At 38.3% G+C, this 18,722-nt stretch overlaps 1 protein-coding gene across 3 annotated transcripts in view; it reads right to left on the reverse strand.

The window, feature by feature from the left end:
- Positions 1 to 11,275: 11,275 nt before the first annotated feature.
- dync2h1 (dynein cytoplasmic 2 heavy chain 1) overlaps positions 11,276 to 18,722 on the reverse strand; it is a 102,667-nt gene continuing 95,220 nt past the window's right edge. For all 3 annotated transcript variants that reach the window (XM_067507137.1, XM_067507138.1, XM_067507136.1), the window contains 4 exons: positions 17,244 to 17,353; positions 17,087 to 17,168; positions 15,925 to 16,041; positions 11,276 to 14,052 (listed from right to left, as the gene is read on the reverse strand). In XM_067507137.1, coding sequence (XP_067363238.1) covers positions 13,891 to 14,052; positions 15,925 to 16,041; positions 17,087 to 17,168; positions 17,244 to 17,353 — 471 coding nt within the window. In that variant the 3' untranslated portion in view covers positions 11,276 to 13,890. The remainder of the gene's footprint in view (positions 14,053 to 15,924; positions 16,042 to 17,086; positions 17,169 to 17,243; positions 17,354 to 18,722) is intronic.

The raw sequence follows: 18,722 nt of genomic DNA on the forward strand, positions 1-18,722 counted from the left end.
TGGATCAAATTCATTATTTTCCTCAAAAGTTCTACAAACAATACCTCATACTGACAATGCGAAAGAAGTTTGTTTAAAATCTTTGCAAATTTATTAAAAAATAAAAAATGTAAAAATCAAATGTACTTGCAAGTACATTTGTAAGTATTCAAATGTACTTGAATACTTAAATCAAATGTAAGTATTCATAGCCTTTTCTTAATACTTTGTTGAAGCACCTTTAGCACCAACTACAGCCTCAAGTCTTTTTGAGTATGATGCTAAAAGCTTGGCACAACTATTTTTGGGCAGTTTCTCCCATTCTTCTTTGCAGTTCCTCTCAAGCTCCATCAAGTGGGATGGGGAGCATCGGTGCACAGCTATTTTTAGATCTCGGCATTCAGGCCAAAGGGTTCAATGTTTGTTTCATCAGACCAGAGAATTTTGCTTGTCATGGTCTGAGAGGCCTTCAGGCAGCCTATCATGTGCCTCTTACTGAGGATTAGTTTTCCATCTGGCCACTCTACCATACACGTCTGATTGGTGGAGTGCTGCAGAGATGGTTGTTCTTCTGGAAGGTTCTCCTCTCTCCACAGAGAAATGCTGGAGCTCTTTTAAAGTGACTATCAGGTTCTTGGTCACCTCTCTGACTAAGGCCCTTCTCTCTCGATCGCTCAGTTTGGCCGTCCGACCCCCGTCCTGGGGGTTCCAAACATCTTCCATTTACGGATGATGTCCGTAAATGTGCTCATTGGGATCTTCAATGCTGCAGAAATGTTCCCTTCCCCAGATCTGTCTCAAATTGTGGAAAAAGAAAGTGAACACTTTCTGGATGCACTGTACATTTGTCATTGGTAAAATGCTTTTGTTGGGCTATAAAACAAAACTATACCACAGTCACATGACTTTAACATCACCACTACTTAATATCTAATTCTAATTTGATTTAACATGATAACCTGTTGTACAAATGTATTTCTTCTTACAGTGACCTGAGATAAACTCAGTAATAGTGAGCTAACAATAGATGACATTTAATCTCTCCAACCTCCTCTGTAGTCTTATTTAGTAGCTTGTTGCCTATAAAACTTTGATCAGTAAAAACACGTTTTTACTGATCAATCTTAGGTCAGAAAATAAAACATGAAAATCTCCCCAACCTCACAGTGTTGTGTCTTCCCACTATTCCCTGCAGACTGATGGCACAGCTTTGATTTTCAGCAACCATTTTGCATCATCCGACCAGGGACAAACCAGGGCCTCCAAACAGTACCAGAGACAAAATGATGGAGAAGGCAGGAGTCTGATTTGTGTGGGTAGGAGTGTTAAAAGCGTTTTGAAGCCATTAACACCATTTTCTCTCCCTTCACAGTCTTTTAAAAGCAATTCAGTCTGACACTGTGTCTGTTAGAGCAATGTGTGCTTTGACTATGTATCCATCTCTAATAAAGAGTGAAATCATGTTGGATGAAGATGAGTCACCCTCACGCTCTTCCCTTGAAGAAGCTGTCATTTTGCTCACTCTATCCCTTTGTCGTCCTTTTTCCATCTCCTCCTTCTTCCCTTCTCTCTGAAGTGAAATGCTTCCAGTGTTTCCATCTATTACAGGAACTCTGAGATTCCTCCTTTTTACCTTTATTTGTCTCTATTCTAATTTTATTATGATTCAGAACTTCCATCAGGCTCTCGCCTCTTTGTGCACTTCAAAAAAATTTCATTTTACCCATCTCCGCCCCTAATTTCTTTACCTCCAACAAAAGACGGTAGATGGTATACTGTATATTCATTTGAAGATTTTTTTTGGTTACCTTTTTTTCCATTTTTCAGAATGAAGATACTTTTAACTCCATCTAAGATTCCTCCATTTTGCACTGACAGAGAATCCCTGCTTCTTTTCCTTTTACACTATTGACTCTCAGTACTTATCTCTCTTATTCTCTCCATCTTTACTTATGACTGTCGGTTCTGTTTCAGAACATTCACATTACAGAACTTATGGGAATCAAGCTAGCTGCAGTATGAGACTCAAAATCAATCCAGCCAGTTCATCAAAAGCATGTAAAAGCATGTTGCTTCCTATAGGGAAAATAAGTGCACATCATCTGTCACATCAGCAGGTGACACACAGGGTTTGACCTGACTGATTAGTTAGCAGGGCGAGCCTCACTTAAATATCTTTGGAAAAGGAAAGGCTTTGCATTTGCTGTCAGTGCTGTTCTGTGAGTCTGTGTGCCAGGTGTTTTGACAGTACCTGTCCACATTAAGATAAGCTATGGAGCATATCTCTGCTAAAAAATATTTGAAAAACATTACATGCTGTTAAATGATCACACACAGAGCGAACAGGTATAGCAATTACTCATTAACATTTGTAAAATCAGGATTATTGGATGAAATGAATAAAGTGGGCTACAAGTGCTGAAGATGTCGTGACCTCGTCCAACCTAAAATAAACCACCTCACATATGCTCACCATTTGTTCTGTTGTCTTGTCAAATTGAGTCTGTCCACCTGTGATGCTGAGGTTATTTTACTTAATGATGAAATCCTGCTCTGGCTTCAGTGTAAAGCAGGATTTAATACAAGCACAAATCAACAGACTGATTATCTAAAAGGCTCATATACAGCATAAACATAATGTAGGTGCAATATAATGCATGAACACTTGACATAAGCGATGATCTGACTTGAGAAAAAGTACACATTTCCTCAGTGCATTACACCTTTAAAGAAACATTGAATAATAAAAAAATAAGATTAAATATTTACAAAAATGTAAAAGTTTTATAGGCATGCAGAGGCTATAGTAACAGTCGGTCCTCAAGGTAGGGAACTAAGAAGAGCTACTCTGGGATAAGTATCTGTAACACTCTTCACTACTGATGCAATGCTGATGATACAGACGAAAGTCAAAGATTAATCTCTCACACACACAAACACAATGAAGCGTACACAGAAAAGCAGATCTGAGTGTGTATTATAACCACACAAACAACACTGAGGTACACATATTTTGGGGCCAATCAAATTACTTGTTTTGCTTTACTTATAATGAGATCACTCACAATGAGCAAGAAAAGCTAGGAGCAGATCATTTTTACATGATTTTGTGACTTCACAGAAAACTGATGTCTTTATTCCCATCAACCAATGCCTGATATTTATAAAGAAAACTCATACCGACTGTATGATAACAACAATAATGCACACTGCAATTATAATGAATAAAACTGTGGGTTTATCCAAGTCAAATGTATGTATGCCAAACTGGCTGCTGTTTGCCCACACATGGTCTGCATCGGCAGGCATTCATTGCTGACACTTTGCCGACTGTGCTTCTCCTCCCACATGAGTGCAGTCAAGGTCATGATGAGTCATCAACAAACAAAATGGATACAGGTGAAAAAAAAAGATGAAAAAGCTGTTTTTTCTGGTTCGAACCCCCACTATGCACTGTCACAAATGCAGCAGACCCTTTCAATACACACTTTCAAACAAAGCCATACACCTTAACCACAAATCACAAAAATGGTTTAGTTGCTCATTTTTCACAAACCCCACTGGAAATTGGCTCTTTGGCTGCAGAAATGACAAAGTAAAGTGCAGATCTTCACCTTCATCTCTCTATTACACCTTCAATTCCCCTAATGCTTCACAGGCCTATTAGAACAAACGCTCAGGAGAGCTTTTCACTGCCTTTGTGTGTGTGTGTGTGTGTGTGTATTGTGTCTGATTTTACAGCAGCTTTTTTGTTGCAATGTTTTTAGACTTTTTTCCAATTAAATTTTAGAAGCAAGTAAAAATTTCTAAAATAGTTAACTTTTTTATTATACTTAGTAACACATATGTTTGTCATACGAACAGGCAGGTTAGCCTCCATAAATGTGACTGATAATAAACTACATAATTATTTAGTCATTTTAGCACGTCTTTAGAAATAGATGCAACAACCTCTGTTTCATTGAGTTGTCTTGTCTGCCGTCCCTGCTTTTCAGCCATTCTCCAGGTGCAATCTGTTGTTAAGAAAGTAATAATAATAATAATTAATGGCTTTTGTTTGTGTTACACTGACATTGTACACAATCCAAAAGAGCTTACCCCTGTTTTGGTTCTGGTGCAGGACATCAGGGAGCTGCCTTGCGCAGTCTTGTGTACAGCCCCCAATTTCAAAGAAGTTGGGACAATGTGTAAAACATACATAAACACACAATGCAATGATTTCTAAATCTCATCAACCCATATTTTATTCACAGAACAGAACATAAATACCATGTCAGATGTTGAAACTGAGAGATTTTTCCATTACATAGAAAATTCTAGCTCATTTTGAATTTGATGGCAGCAACACATCTCAAAAAAGTTGGAACAGGTCGATGTTTACCATTGTGTAGCATCCCCTCTTTTTTTAATAACTCTGTAAATATCTGGGAAGTGATGAGACCAGTTGCTGGAGTTGTAGGAGAGGATTGTTTGTCAGGTTTTATCATAAGCACAGACCCAAGTGAAGAGATGGGGAGAATGAGTTAACTGATAAACAGCTTTAATAATTGAAAGAACAAAATGGCTAAGATAAATTCACTCCTGAGAGGAGGATACGAAAAAACACAACAGGTAGTAAACATTGAACACGTGGATATATGGCTGAGATAACTAAACAGAATCAAAAAGAGAACAAACCAAACCTCGGACAGGGAACAGAGTGCAAAAAAAAAAAAGAATCGGAAATCCAAAACCACATGTCAGGATAACCAGGGAGCAAGGTGCACTGTCCGGGAGTTAGAGGGAGGATCTGGCAGGGGGACTGTGGGGAGAGCTGTGTATAAATGACCGGGGAACAGGTGAAAACAATCAGAGTGATGAACTAACATGAGGCAGGAAGCAGGTAAAAGGGGCTACAAAATAAAAGTCCTGGGCAGGAAGTGGAAACGAGGTCCAGCTCATGACGTTGTCCCATTCTTGTCTGATTGATGCAGGATTCTAGTTGCTCAACAGTCCTGGGCCTTTGTTGCTGGATTTTTTGTTTCATAATTTGCCAAATGATCATAGAAGCATCCTGATTCTCTGAATCTTTTGATGATATAGACTGTAGATGATGGGATCTTCAAAGTCTTCCCATTTTTATGTTGACGTAATTTTTACGTAGCACTGCCATCAAATTCAAAATAAGCTAATATTTTCCATCAAATGGGAAAATTTCTCAGTTTCGCTATCTGATATGTTGTTTATGTTCTATTGTGAATAAAATATGGGTTGATGGGATTTGCTAATTATTGCATTCTGTTTTTATTTATGTTTTACACATTGTCCCAACTTTTTTGGAATTGGTGTTATATTAGTTTCAACTCTTACAATATGAATGATTTGCTGTATCTTTGAAGCTTCAGTGAGCTGCAGTTAGATGATATGCTACACCAATCAGGCATAACATTATGACCACCTGTGCAATTTAATGCAATCCAATACAGCAGCTCTGCCATGAATTCTGCTTTTACAAGGTTAGAATTGATCAGTTTTTTATCGTGAAACTGTCATATTGGTGATAATTTTACAATGTGCTATTTATTGAGTTCAAAGTGGGTATTGGGGTCATACTGGAGTGCATTATTAGAAGAGGTGGTTCTAATGTTTTACCACCATATTTAAAACGAAGACTTGTAAAAGTAGAATTCATGGCAGAGCCACTGTGTTGGATTGCACAGGTGGCCATAATGTTATGCCATACACACACACAGGGTCACTCTTCATATGATTTTCTGGCACGACCCACAACAGAGTAGAATGCTGTATATGTGTATCATCTCCAATACAGAGTGCATGTGTGTGTGTGTGTGTGTGTGTGGATGATCCATGGTTTGTCTAAAGGCCCATAGACAGGGCCATGGTCATAAATCTGCCTAGCCATAATCACAGTGATTTGCAGGTTCAGAGAAGCCATAAACATCAGCACTGAGCGGGCCGCTGCCCTCAGAGGAGGCCATATTAAGTGGTGAGCGCGTAGCTGTATGTGTTTGTGAGCACAGTGAGTGTGTCTGTCTCTTGCTTTAATGTGTGTGTGTGATTTTGCTCAAGGACATCCCTTGCTGGAGATGAGAGTTGAGTTTGGTGATTGGCCAAGGGTCTGGGAGGGTCATTCATCTACGCTGCTCCATTGGCTGTGACGGCAGACGGGAGGGGTTAGTGCAGCTGGTCAGTTAGCTGCTGTCAACTTTCTAATCTGGAATATTCATCAATATTAGATGGAGTGTGTGCAGAGGATCACTGGGGCCAAACTGGATCCACAATTTCTCTGCTCAATCCAGCAGCACAGTCTTGAGGCGTATTTATTGAAGATACTTATTGACATTTTAATCTTGTTTTTTGTCACAACAAAAAAGATTACAACAATCCTCCTAATCAGTGTGACAGCAAACTAGTGAACTGATTGTAAATGTATCTATATATTACAATAGCATGTAGTATCTTAGAATAGTATTTCTTCAGTATTTAAAAGTTGATTGTAACCAGTCTTAAATAATTACCAGGAGAAAGAAACTGGTGCCATTTTTGATAAATACAGAGATTAATTACAATATCTGACTGGGCAAAAAATAATAATAATAATAATAAAAAAAACTGGATGGAAAATAGTAAAATACATAGATAATAAAAACAAAGAAATAATGTACTGTATGTGTTGGTGTTTTTGCATGCGTCATGTTATACAAATTAAGGGTCATGCAGGTGGGAGAAGTAACAAGCTGTGTGAGTGAACATAAGGAAGAGAATGGGGTTGCCTAGTATTTTTTCCCCAGTTTAATTAGATTTTTTATGGTTCTTCTCCCTCATTTGAATCATTTTACCTCCCTCTGTTAATCATTTTTATTTTTCCTCCTCATCCCCTCCCTTACCTTTTCCTCTTTTATAGTTGGAAGGATGGATGGCCCAATCTTCTGACTGTTTTGTTCTAGTAGACTCAACAGTACCTATAGTACAGTTGTTGGGGGGTGTTTTTGTTTAGTTCAATTTTTTATAGAAATTTTTAAAATTTGCGAGCCAACTAAAATCCATATTGTCCATCCACAGTGTCCTTGATGGAGTTTAGGCAGCCATGTCAAAACCGCTGTCCATGGTGCTGACCCTGGGTGGGCCTGGGATAATCCCCAGCATTCCCATAGGTGGGTAAAAGTCACACTGGTGGGGGCTGTCCTTACTGAATGCCTCTCGAGCCAAGCTCTCTTAATACAGTGGGTTAGGAAAAGAATCATTCCAATGTCAGAAGGGAGACTCTGAAGTAAAGTGGAAGTAGTTTCTAAGGCCTGATGTCCAACATCTTTTCCTTGCACTAGCATTCTTTCACGTGTTACCTGAATCTCCATATCCGTTTTGAAATAATTCTAAAATCTATACAGTACAGTATGTTAATGACAAAGGGCTGAGCTTCTTGTCTAAACATCTTTAGCTTGTATGACACTTAGGGCAAAAAGCACCAACTAAAGAAGTGAAAGAAGACTCAAAATACTCCTCTCAATCATCCAATACCTTTATCCTAATCATTTCAAACACACAGACAAAAATGTCAATTGTTTTCCTCATCAGTCTACACCTACAGATAATAACATATAACGACAAGGTATGTGTGTGTGTGTCTATAAGTTATATGCTTTTATCTTTTCCTTTTTTTTTTTTTTTTACTAAAGTATTATAAATAATATAATCCCTGCAGTTGCAGACTGCTGATGCCACTGTTCGCATAGGAACCCTCATCTGCACATTATCATACTGGAACTCACTCTACAGACAGTTCCTTGACCAGATGCCTTTATTTGGCCTTTCTAAAATAAGGATCAGATAAAATTTGTTATATATTAATTGAATCAATGGAAGCTTACCATAACATTTACTGTAGTAAGTAACTCTGAGGCCTAGCAAAAGCACTGAATCTGTTTCCTTCTTAGTTAATGGTATTACATTTATATATACATACGCTGTATAGCATATCATATATCATCAAATGTCAATATTAACCAATATAGAAAATTCAATTTAAAATTACAAATGGGTAAAAGCTACCTGTCAAAAAACACTTCTTCAGTCTCCACAAGGAAATCACAGAGTAGTTAGTATGAAAACACAGAGTGACAAGGTGAATGTAAATTGACACATCAGATAATATTTGCCGTTTAACTAAACAATTATCTTTGTAATCACACTGGTGCTGACTTTATGTATATGTTGCAGGAAAAAGTATTGTGACATTGTACAGTAAACGTTTTACTGATCCCTGTTCTCAAACTAATCTACAGTTATAGGGTACTCATTAATAAAATAAATAAAAATCAGACCATTTTAACAAATCAGTCACATAAGTGTTGGCAAAAGTCCTAAAGGAATCCTGTTCACCATCTAGCAATAATACAATAATCCGCATAGTCTGCAGGAAGAACATGGATTACACAAGGAAAGAGAGAAAGAGTGATATAGGAAGAGATTATTTGAGAAGCAAAAACACAAAAGAAAGAACGAGAAGCTGAAAAATGCGGAGAATAAAAGATGAAATGGTGAAGAAAGAGAAGGGTGTAAAGTTGTAGAGAGAAAAGCAAATAATAAGATACAAGGAAGAGCACTGAGTGGAAACCAGTGTTTAAGGGCAAAAGAAGGAAACAGGAGAGAATAAAGAAGGAAAAAACAGAAATGGGATGAGGCAAACGGAGAAAAACAGCAGGAAATTCCTTTGTGCACGTGTCTTAGGGGAGGATCACATATCAGGGAGACAAGAGACCTTGTGGTCATCTGTCAGCTCCACTGACTCTGCTGGAGACACACTCTCAGTGGGGAACTAAGACACAGACACTTGTACAGTACATTGTAAATACTGTATGTGCTACTGTATGTGCTACATATACATGGAATTTAAAACCCAATGAAATGTTGAATATGTTGATTAAAGGTTGAGTATATGGAACCAAACTCTGAATATACGAAATCAAATATAACATTATGCAATATTAAGGATTGCGACTGTGGCGCAGTAGATAGGTTGTCCACCAATCCCATTGTTTTTGGTTCAATCCCTGTCTCCTCCGGATCACATGTTGAAGTGTCCTCGAGCAAGACACTGAACCCCAACTTAATTAGTCCTGGTGAGTGTAGGTCATCCCCCATCGGTGTATGAGTGTCTGTGATTGTGAGTATGAACAGATGAATGAGAAGCAGTTTTGATCACCGATAGATAGAAAAGCGCTATATAACCATTTACCGTTTATCATTATAGTCAACTGACCAAGAAAACCATTATGGTGTAATACAACTGTAATGAATGGGACTCCTGTGGGCAGCTGTGATGTTACAACAAAGTGGCATCAGCAGAAATACATCAATACTTTGTTGAAATGGCAGATTTCTTTGAAATATTTCATCTACAGGGCATAAGCAATTGGGAGCATATTACCTGTCACTGTGGGGAACATTTTTGTATTATCTCAACATTTTACTGGGTTTGAGTCATTATCCATCCATCATTATCTGTAACCGCTTACCCTGTTTGGGTTGCAGGGGCGGCTCAAGCATATCCCAGCTGTGTCATAGGGCAAGAGGAGGGGTCAACCCTAGAAAGGTCACCAGTCTATCTCAGGGCCACAGAGAGACAGACAGACAGACAACCATTAACACCTATTCTTAGATTCACCAATTTACTTAACATGTATGTTTCTGGGCTCCACACATGTTCAACAAAACACTGCAGAAAGAACTTTGACCATCATTCTTGAGGTAATTTATGAGTTTCTCCATCAGATGATGACTAAAATAAAGCTGTAGCTTAAAGCCAGCTGAATAGCAGATGGCATGGACGCACAATGCGTTTTTCTCAGCAGCATGGCAAACATTACAAATTCAAAACACAAGATGGCGCCAACCTGTTGATGACGTCAGTTTCCGTTCCATATATTCAGGCTTTCGTTACTCTCATACTAAATATTTAAACCTCCATTCAATTTTGTTACAAATTATTACCTGAACGGCATGCCATAGTGTATACACACTATAGTGTGTGTGTGTATGTATGTACACACACACACACACACACACACACACACACACATACGCATACATATAAATAAATAAAGAGATATATCCATCTTAGAGGAGGGTGGAGTGGGAGAAGAGAAAGATTGTATAAGAGAAAGATGATTTGTGTCTTCCAGCTTCTGACTGATTGAACACACTTGATGCAGGTAATCAGCAGTGAGGGATATTTAAAAAACAAGCCCACTGTTCTGAGGGTATATTGTGACAAACATTCTTCTGACTCCGTTTTTTTTAAATAAATAATGCAAAATGTACTTTATTTTCTGATGAAAGAACAATGTACATTAAATATTATTTAGATTTTTTTGTTTTAATCTTTTTGCCATTTTAAAATAAGGCCATGGAAAGATTTTCACCCAACTATAGCTTTAGACAATTTGCAGCTACCTCACTCTTTAGGCTTTTAAATCAAGGCCAACACCTTAAAACAACTTAATAAATAATCTAAACAGTTTTTAGCTCTAAATGTAACACGTAAATTTCATATTTTTAGGACTCAGACTGCAGCAAATAATTTGTAAGTATGCACCTTGGTAATTTTGATTCCCTTTCGGCTTATCCCGTGAGTTCAGGGTCGCCTGCATGTTGATTTGGCACAGTATTCACCTTGGTAATAATTTAGTAAAATAGAACCACACTTACCGAGATATAATTACATGTAGATGGATGCACATTTTTATAGCACGTACTATTGCAGAGAGGTGTATTTAAAAAGAAAGTCCCCTATTTTACACTTCTTCACTATATACTAAGCAAATGTGGTTAGTGGTTCCGGTCCTTGTCAAACATAAATGCTGCTGACCAGTTAGAACCCGTCTGTTCTTTCTAACATTTTGCCTTGCTGTCAGTGATGTTCCCCCTTTCACTCAACACCTTCTCCACAATGGTTCCCTGCAGTGTTATTAGCACTTTTCCATCTTCCTCCAAAGTATCCTGTGGGTGGCGTTAGCTTTTCCTCTTTCCACTCCTGGAAATGTTCTGCTGAGGTGGGACATAAAAAAGTACTATAATGCAACATCCTTTGCAATCGGAAGTGCTTATTGGAAAAAGGCAACACAGGGACACATAGAAATTACACTTCATTCACAGTGAAGCTGATGGAGGCAGTGGGCACCTGGTGCCCTTGAGATGAGGTTTCAGTTCTGAAACTAAAAACAAATCTGCAGCTTCCTCCACAGCTGAGAAATTGAACAACATAAATAAACTGGGTGGGATTATCCACAAATTTAAATAATAAATACATTTATTAGCTGGGAACTTGTTTACCTAATTTAATAAAGTTTTGAGTCACTGAATGACACACGTTAACTGTTTTGTTAAAAACAAAAAGATGCAAAAGCTGTGTGAAACGATTGGAAATTCACAAGAAGATTTTTTTCTGTGCTAAGAAGATGACGATAAAGATCAAGTGAATCTGACGTTCATTAAACATGTTAGCAACAGAGAAAACAATCAATATTATTGATTTAGGCTAACATTAAGTTATATGTAGCTGGCCATGGATGAGATTCCTGTAGTTCTTTAATGAAAATGTGGCAAAAGCCTGATCCAGCAAGATAAACATTTTAAAGGATTTTTATGCAAATACTTACGTCCTGTTTTATACATCCTGTCACTGTGGTGAGTCGGAGAAGTTGAAATACAATGTTGAGATGCACCATGAGACAGGCCATGGAAACAAATGTTGCTCCATGAACAAATCTGACTCCATTCCAAGATTACATATCTACAGTACTGTATAGGGAGGCAAACGACAGGCACCCTTATGATAACTATGATGTAGATAAAAGGCCTTGTTCTTTTTCTGCTAACATGATTTTCTATTTATTTTGAATAAGTTTTAGAAATATGTGTTAAGATAAAAACAAAATATAATGTGCATGTGTCACACAGGCAAACCTTACATATGCACTGCACTGTATTGTTTAAATACAGTAAAAAATAAATACAGTACAATATAGTATGAGAAATAACATGAGAAGACCCCAAACACAGTGAATGGTGCACGGTACAGAATACAAAAAGCGGAGGAAGCTTTGGAATAATAGAGAGAGGGTCAAAAATGTGAGGGAGAAACAAGGGGGAATGAGGCAGAATTGGAATAGAGAGTAGGAGAGAATGATTTGAACACACTGGGTAAGTGGGTAAATACAGAACTGCAAGTCAAGTCTTTGGGTACTATGGTTGTATTTTTGTGGTAAAGACTAGTTGCAGGTATGGCACTGAAAGCACTGTTCTGAAACTGAGTCATAATGTGTGGGTTTTTCTGATCAAAAATCCCCCCAAAAAACACCTCACTGAAGCAGCGAGTGCAATCTGAACCGGTAACTTATCTCAATATTTTCTCAAACCTGGGATGCTAATTTGTGATAAAATACAAACCCTGTAAACAAATTTCGTTCGCTGCGCTGCTGAGGTTTATTTTTCCCCTCTGCCTCTACTGCGGTATCAGTAGTCAAACCGTAAGGAAGAGTTGTGAAAAAATACTTTTTAAATCCTCTTTATCCAATGTATAATTTGCAATAAGCTTTGAATTTGTTGCTAAAAATTTCAAGGAAAAATTATCAGCCTTTAGATTTAGACTTTGTGCGTGTCAAATGTACCGCGCTTGTTTGTGTATAAAGATGTAGAAATAAGGTCACAGAGTTATATCTAGTGATCTCATCATATTTTAAACAGCAGAAAGGGTTCAGAATGAAATGATAGCCCAGTATTGCAATTGTTACTAAATTAACACTGCAATTCCTTAAATATTTTCTGCTCCCTCTCCTTCACACTCTTTTAATTACTCATTCACTTGTTCTAACCCTCTTCTACCATCCCTTTCCCCTCTAACCCCTTCTTTCCCCCCAACCTTAATCACCAATGTCGTCGTCATGTTCCTGTTTCACTGCAATATTTCCAACATGTTTTATATAATTTTCTTGCTTTTTTCACTTTTTGCATCATCTCTCTCTTTGTCTCCATCCCTCCATTGTCCTATCCCTCTCTGACCCAGAGGGCCGTGTGTTGCCAAAATCCAATCCTCTCTTTTTTAAACCTGCTGTTCCATTTCACTCCCATTTTGTCGCACTAGAGTGCACACACAATACCTTCGCCTCCTTCATCTTAACCATTTTTTGGTTCTGCTCGTGCACCACACAAACACACACACACACACACACACTCTTGTCTTTCTACAGTTGTGAGGGCAGTTGTTAATCATCACAACTAAATTCCAACACTTACTATAACTTTAACCAAATCTATCCTGAGCCCTAAAACTAAGTCTGATAGTATGACAACTGCTCAAATCTTCACAACAATAGCATCAAACTAAATATTTTTCACACAACTACATAAAGACAAGCAGAAACATACATAAAATATTGCACACACATGAACTCAGACATTTGAAATACTTAAAAAAACATCAACAAAAAAGGCCAATAGAGAAAAAAAATCTTAATTAACCCATCAATCAAGATTGATTGATTTATACTCATAAATACTCCTTACAAATATCGAACCCTCCCTTGCAGCTCTGTGGCCATCCATCACAGCTTCAATGCCTCCGCTCAACCTCAGCTCAGAAGCAATCCCACAGAGGTTAGGGACCAACCAAGTGCTTGTGAAAGTGTTTGTGTGTGAGAGAGGAAAAGAACCAACATGTGCTTTAGGAAAAGAAACTAAGTCATTCATGCTTGTGAAACCCATTTCAGCAGTACAGAGCCAGACAGAGCTTAAAGAGTCAACTGTGATCCGTATTGTTTATTTTTATGACATTATCTTAACCTAAAGCTAAATGACCTCAAAAAGCCCTTGCTGTTACGGTCTTCATGTGCTTGCCATGAACAGGTTGTCTGCTCATTGTTGTTTGAGAAACAGAGCAGCCCCTGCCTGTATCCACTGGTTGGGGTTCACTCCACAGGGCAGACAGATGTGTGTGACTGCCTTCACTCTCTCGGAGCTGGTGTAGAGAGGCAGCCAGATACGATCTTCTGATGCAGCAAAGTCAGGAGCAAAGTTCTAGGATTGAATAGAAAATACACTTAAAATGCAATCAAATATTTAGGTAGTTGAATATTTGATTAGTTAGACAAATTTACATCACACCTCTTTTTCAAGTTTTTTTTCAAGCATAAATACCAAATATTTACTGATAACAGTTTATATTTTACATTAAGTCATTTGTCAAAGGCTTCTATGCAAAAGGACTTACAAGTGAGATTTAAAGCAAGCAAAACAATCTAAGTCAAGGAGAAGACATGAGATGAGTGAATTCAGGTAGGCAGGTGCTGTTGAGCTGACAACTACGTATGTAGGTGAGTCAGAGATTTAAACCTGATGCCTGTAGCTGTTAATGCGACGTATGTCCTTTTTGGATAATCAAAAACGAAATAGTAGTGCTAGTAGTGGCGAGATACTGTATGACCATCACCTGCAGAAAAGAGTTGAATTACATAATCAGAAAGTTGAGGTCTGAACGTTCTGATGTTCTAGAGAGCAAATCTCTCTGCCCTAAGACAGAGGAGATGTGGTTGGTAAATCTCAGTTGGTTGTCATTAATGACAGTGGGGGGATGGGATCCAGAGAACAAGGAGGATTTAGGAGGAGGGTGTAGATGTTGTTCCTGGTCAGAGTGGAAAACAAGGAGAGCGATGCGCTGTTAGATGAAATTAGCGGGACATCTCCATCTGGTAGAAAGAACTTTGAGCTGATGGCTGCCACCTTATTAATCAAGAAGTTGGCAAAGCAGTCAGCAAAAAGAGATGGACAGGGGAGGTGGAGGGGGAAAGAAGATTGACTTGAAGTTGGAGAACAGCTTTCTGGTGTCAGTGGTGATGCTAATTATTTCCTGTTAATATTCTATATTTTTTTCTTGGTGACACTGCTAGAAGGGTCTGATATTCAACAAGAGCAGATGGAACCTCACCACTTCATCTCAGCACTACTCTATAGTGAGTTGTTCACGCAAATTATCAATGAGTCAGGGATTAGGAGCTGAGGGAAAGGCAGGGCTGGAAGACGGGGGGAGAGACTATCCAGACAGGTTGAAAGTGTGGTGCAGAAGCTGTCAGTGGCTGTGTCTATAGAGTAGAGAGGACCTCTGGTGAGAGTGAGATCGTACAGACCAGGGAAGAAAACTGTTTGGAATTGAGAGACCTAAGGTTGCAGATAGGCTGGGATTATGAGAATAGGAAAAAAGACAGAGAGCTGAATGAAGAAGTGATCTGATAAATGTAGAGGAGTAACTGAGATGTTTTCTGTAGTGCAGTTCCTGGTGAGAATGAGGTCCAGTTGGTTGTGGGAACGAGAAGTCCAGCCCTACCTCCGTATCCAAATGGGCAAGGAGTGTTTGAAAAGGTAAAATTGGTGGAGAGTGCAGCTGGGGTGGTTGTGTTTGTGGGGTGATCAACTTTTTTTGTAAGTGCCAGTAAATGAAAAGTTGACTGTGTAGCAAAAGCTGGGATGAAGTCAGCTTTGTTGACTGCAGACAGGCAGTTCCACAGAGGAGGAGAAAAAGAGGTGAGTGTGGAAGTGCTCTGGGTGAGGGTGCACAGCTGGAGGAGGACAATATGAAAAAACTCTCAGCTCAGCGGTCTCACGATGGTGGAGCATGTTACCTAAATTCACATTTAGAACTCATTTCCAATTTTCCCAAAAATTCCTATGCATTTAATAATTCTTCCCTACCTCGCACCTACATTACACAAAACTGAAGCATAACTTCTCATGGCATTTTGTCTTCTTTATTTTTTTGATTGCTTTGTATCTCACTTGTAACTTGTCTATCTTACTCGTCTGGCAAATGACTAAATCGGCTAAATGTAAGCGTAAATATAATAAATATAATAGCTGTTATGTAAATATGTAGCTGTTAGGAATACAAATACAGACCTTTGAAATCCAGGCCATGTAGCACGGTGGGACAGCCGACACAGTGGGAGAGTCATGTTGGTTTTCAATAAGATGGACACCATCAAAACTACAACCCTCCAACTGTAAACCTCCGACCTACAAGTCAGGTGCAAAAGAAAGGGTGAAAGCAAGCACAAATAGAAAGAGCAAACAATACCAACAATGAAAAAATGTAATGCAATTTATCAATAGCAGATTAAAAAGAACAAGGAGATAATTATGCCAAATAATGTTTCACAAAAAAGACAAGTCAAGAAAAAGGCAAAAAGATTACATGTAGCGTAAATGAAGAGAAACCTACAATATGGGAGAAAAATGCCCAATGCTGTCACCAGATAAACTTACATGTTAGGCAAACAGTACATGAGAGAGACACTGAGTTAATGTTAGTGAATTCAGTCCAGTGTTTAAGGGAGTTTCCACAGTAGGCCAGACAATAAAGGGGACTCTGGCATCAAGTTAGTCATATCCAGATAACTACTAAATCACCATAATCTGTGTAAGAAAAAGCGAGTGAGTGAGAGACAAATCCAGAAAAAGCAGTGTGTGTTGTGTGTGTGTGACTGTGAGAGAGGGAGGGAGAGCTCGTTGCTTCACAACAATTCTCCCCTTTCTCTTTCTCTGTCAGATGTCTGAGTATTTCCCCTTCCTCCCTGCAGCTGCAGCTGCAGCCTCTTTTTAAGCACCCACACCCTTCCCCTATCTTTGTATATTTTAAGAGAGCATCAACTTGAGCCAATTTGTATTGGCATCAGAGAAAAGAAACAAATTGCTAAAGTTTTTTTTGTAGCCAATGTAATTATATAACACCCTTAAATGAGAGCATGAAGACTGAGAGCACTATATATACTCCCAGTCCTTTAATTAGACTTTAGTCTACTGAATGTACAAAAAGCAAAAGAGACCTGATATCACTTGTCTTTTGACATATGCAGCAATCTTTGATTTCTTTGTCACTGTTGTCTTCACACTATTAGTGGTTGCATTCTTATTTAAATCCTGAAACCTTTGACTCCATCTTTTTCCAATTATCAATCAACCAGAGTCTGCCTTGTTCTGCTACAAGCACTCTGCAGCGTCTAGCACTATGTGTGTCCTGTTTGCATGTGTGATACGTATGTTTGTTGTACAGTAATTATACCTTGACTTGCAGCTTGGCCTCTGCGATTGGACTCCTCCATGATGACACAAACTCCAAGCTATCCATAGAACAACCCATCGTCCTAAAATCATATAAAGACTTTATTAGCCTTAGCTTACATACTTCATGCATGTCTCACATAGGCATTCAGTGTTACCTGGCAGTTTCTTGTCTCAAAGCGTTGAGGAAGGTATCTGGGTGGAAGAGCTCAGATAGATCGAGGGTGTCTGACAGAAGTGCTTTTCTGCCTGCACGCTCCACCCAGCTCTGTGTACAATGACATACAGTTTAGACAAACACATACAGAGGTGGAGAGATTAATCAACCAAAAACACGGAGAAAAAGAAAAAGAACAAAAAGGTGACACGTAATTTAGGCATAAAATCAGTTTCGCACAGGAGTGAGGCAAAACATTTTGGGAATAAATGAAAGATAATGAGGACACAGAATCTTTAGTTCAAGTGGTAAAATTTGACAGAGCTGGCACGTATTTTTCTTTTCAAAATTTCTTTAGATATTCACCCTCTTTCAAGTAAAAATACAGTCAATATTATTTTACTATTAGTATTTTATGAAAATCTTAACATTTTTACAGAGAATGGATCTGCAATGCAAGTCATAATTTCTATCAGAAACAGTGTGTATATGTTTATTAGAGAAAGAGTGGCAAAAAAACATTAACAAGTTGATAACATGGAAGCCCAAATACTAACTAAAGGGAATAAACTACATATTTGTCAGGATACTCTGACATTTTTTGGGAAAACTGTTGGTGCAATGCAAGGACCAACTAGTTGGGGGTTAAGTGTCTTCACCAAACACACTTTAACATGTGACCATAAAAATGAGGACTTATCTAGACCATAAAACCAAGTCTTATACCACAAAAAGCCATTTCAAATTGTGACAAACGACTAAAATGTCCTGACAAAGTAAAACTATGCTTGCAACTATGTTTTTTAGCTAAAAGTTTCTTTTTTAACAGGTAGGCAGTTCTATAAACTGGCATAAAGACTAGTGGATTTAGAGGTCAGCTCAGAGGTTAGAAAATTGCTGAAAAATAGAGGCAGAGCAAAAATCTGATCCAATTTCGAAATAGAAATGTATTTATTTTTAGCACACCAGTAGTCTGCACTGGCTTTAGATATACACTGGGTTAATCAATATTAAAAAAAAAAAAACATAACCCACAACACACAATTACTTGCAGGTACACGTGCACCAAGTGAGTGTGTGTGTGTGTGTGTGTGTGTGTGTGTGTGTGTGTGTGTGTGTATATATATATATATATATATATATATATATATATATATATATATATATATATATATAATGAAATGCATCATATCTATATTTTTGTGAGAGTGTTTTCAAGGTTGTCTTGTGAGTCTGGACTGCTGTGCTCTATTCTCCAGCATCTCAACACAGCAGCAGCTCTAGCCAGCTCTGCTTTTATTAGACTGATTAGCTAACAAGACACACTGCTAACAGAGATATCACTCAGTACTGATGGGCAGAAATAGACAGTTAAGGACAGTCCAGCTTATGGAAAAACACAGAGGAAGACAGATGGAGGGCAGGTAGACAGAGAAACTACAGACACAGAAAAACAAGAGATGGCAAGCAGACAGGGAGA

This window comes from Channa argus, chromosome 6, assembly GCF_033026475.1.
Source record: "Channa argus isolate prfri chromosome 6, Channa argus male v1.0, whole genome shotgun sequence".
In the NCBI taxonomy this organism is placed as follows: Eukaryota; Metazoa; Chordata; class Actinopteri; order Anabantiformes; family Channidae; genus Channa; species Channa argus.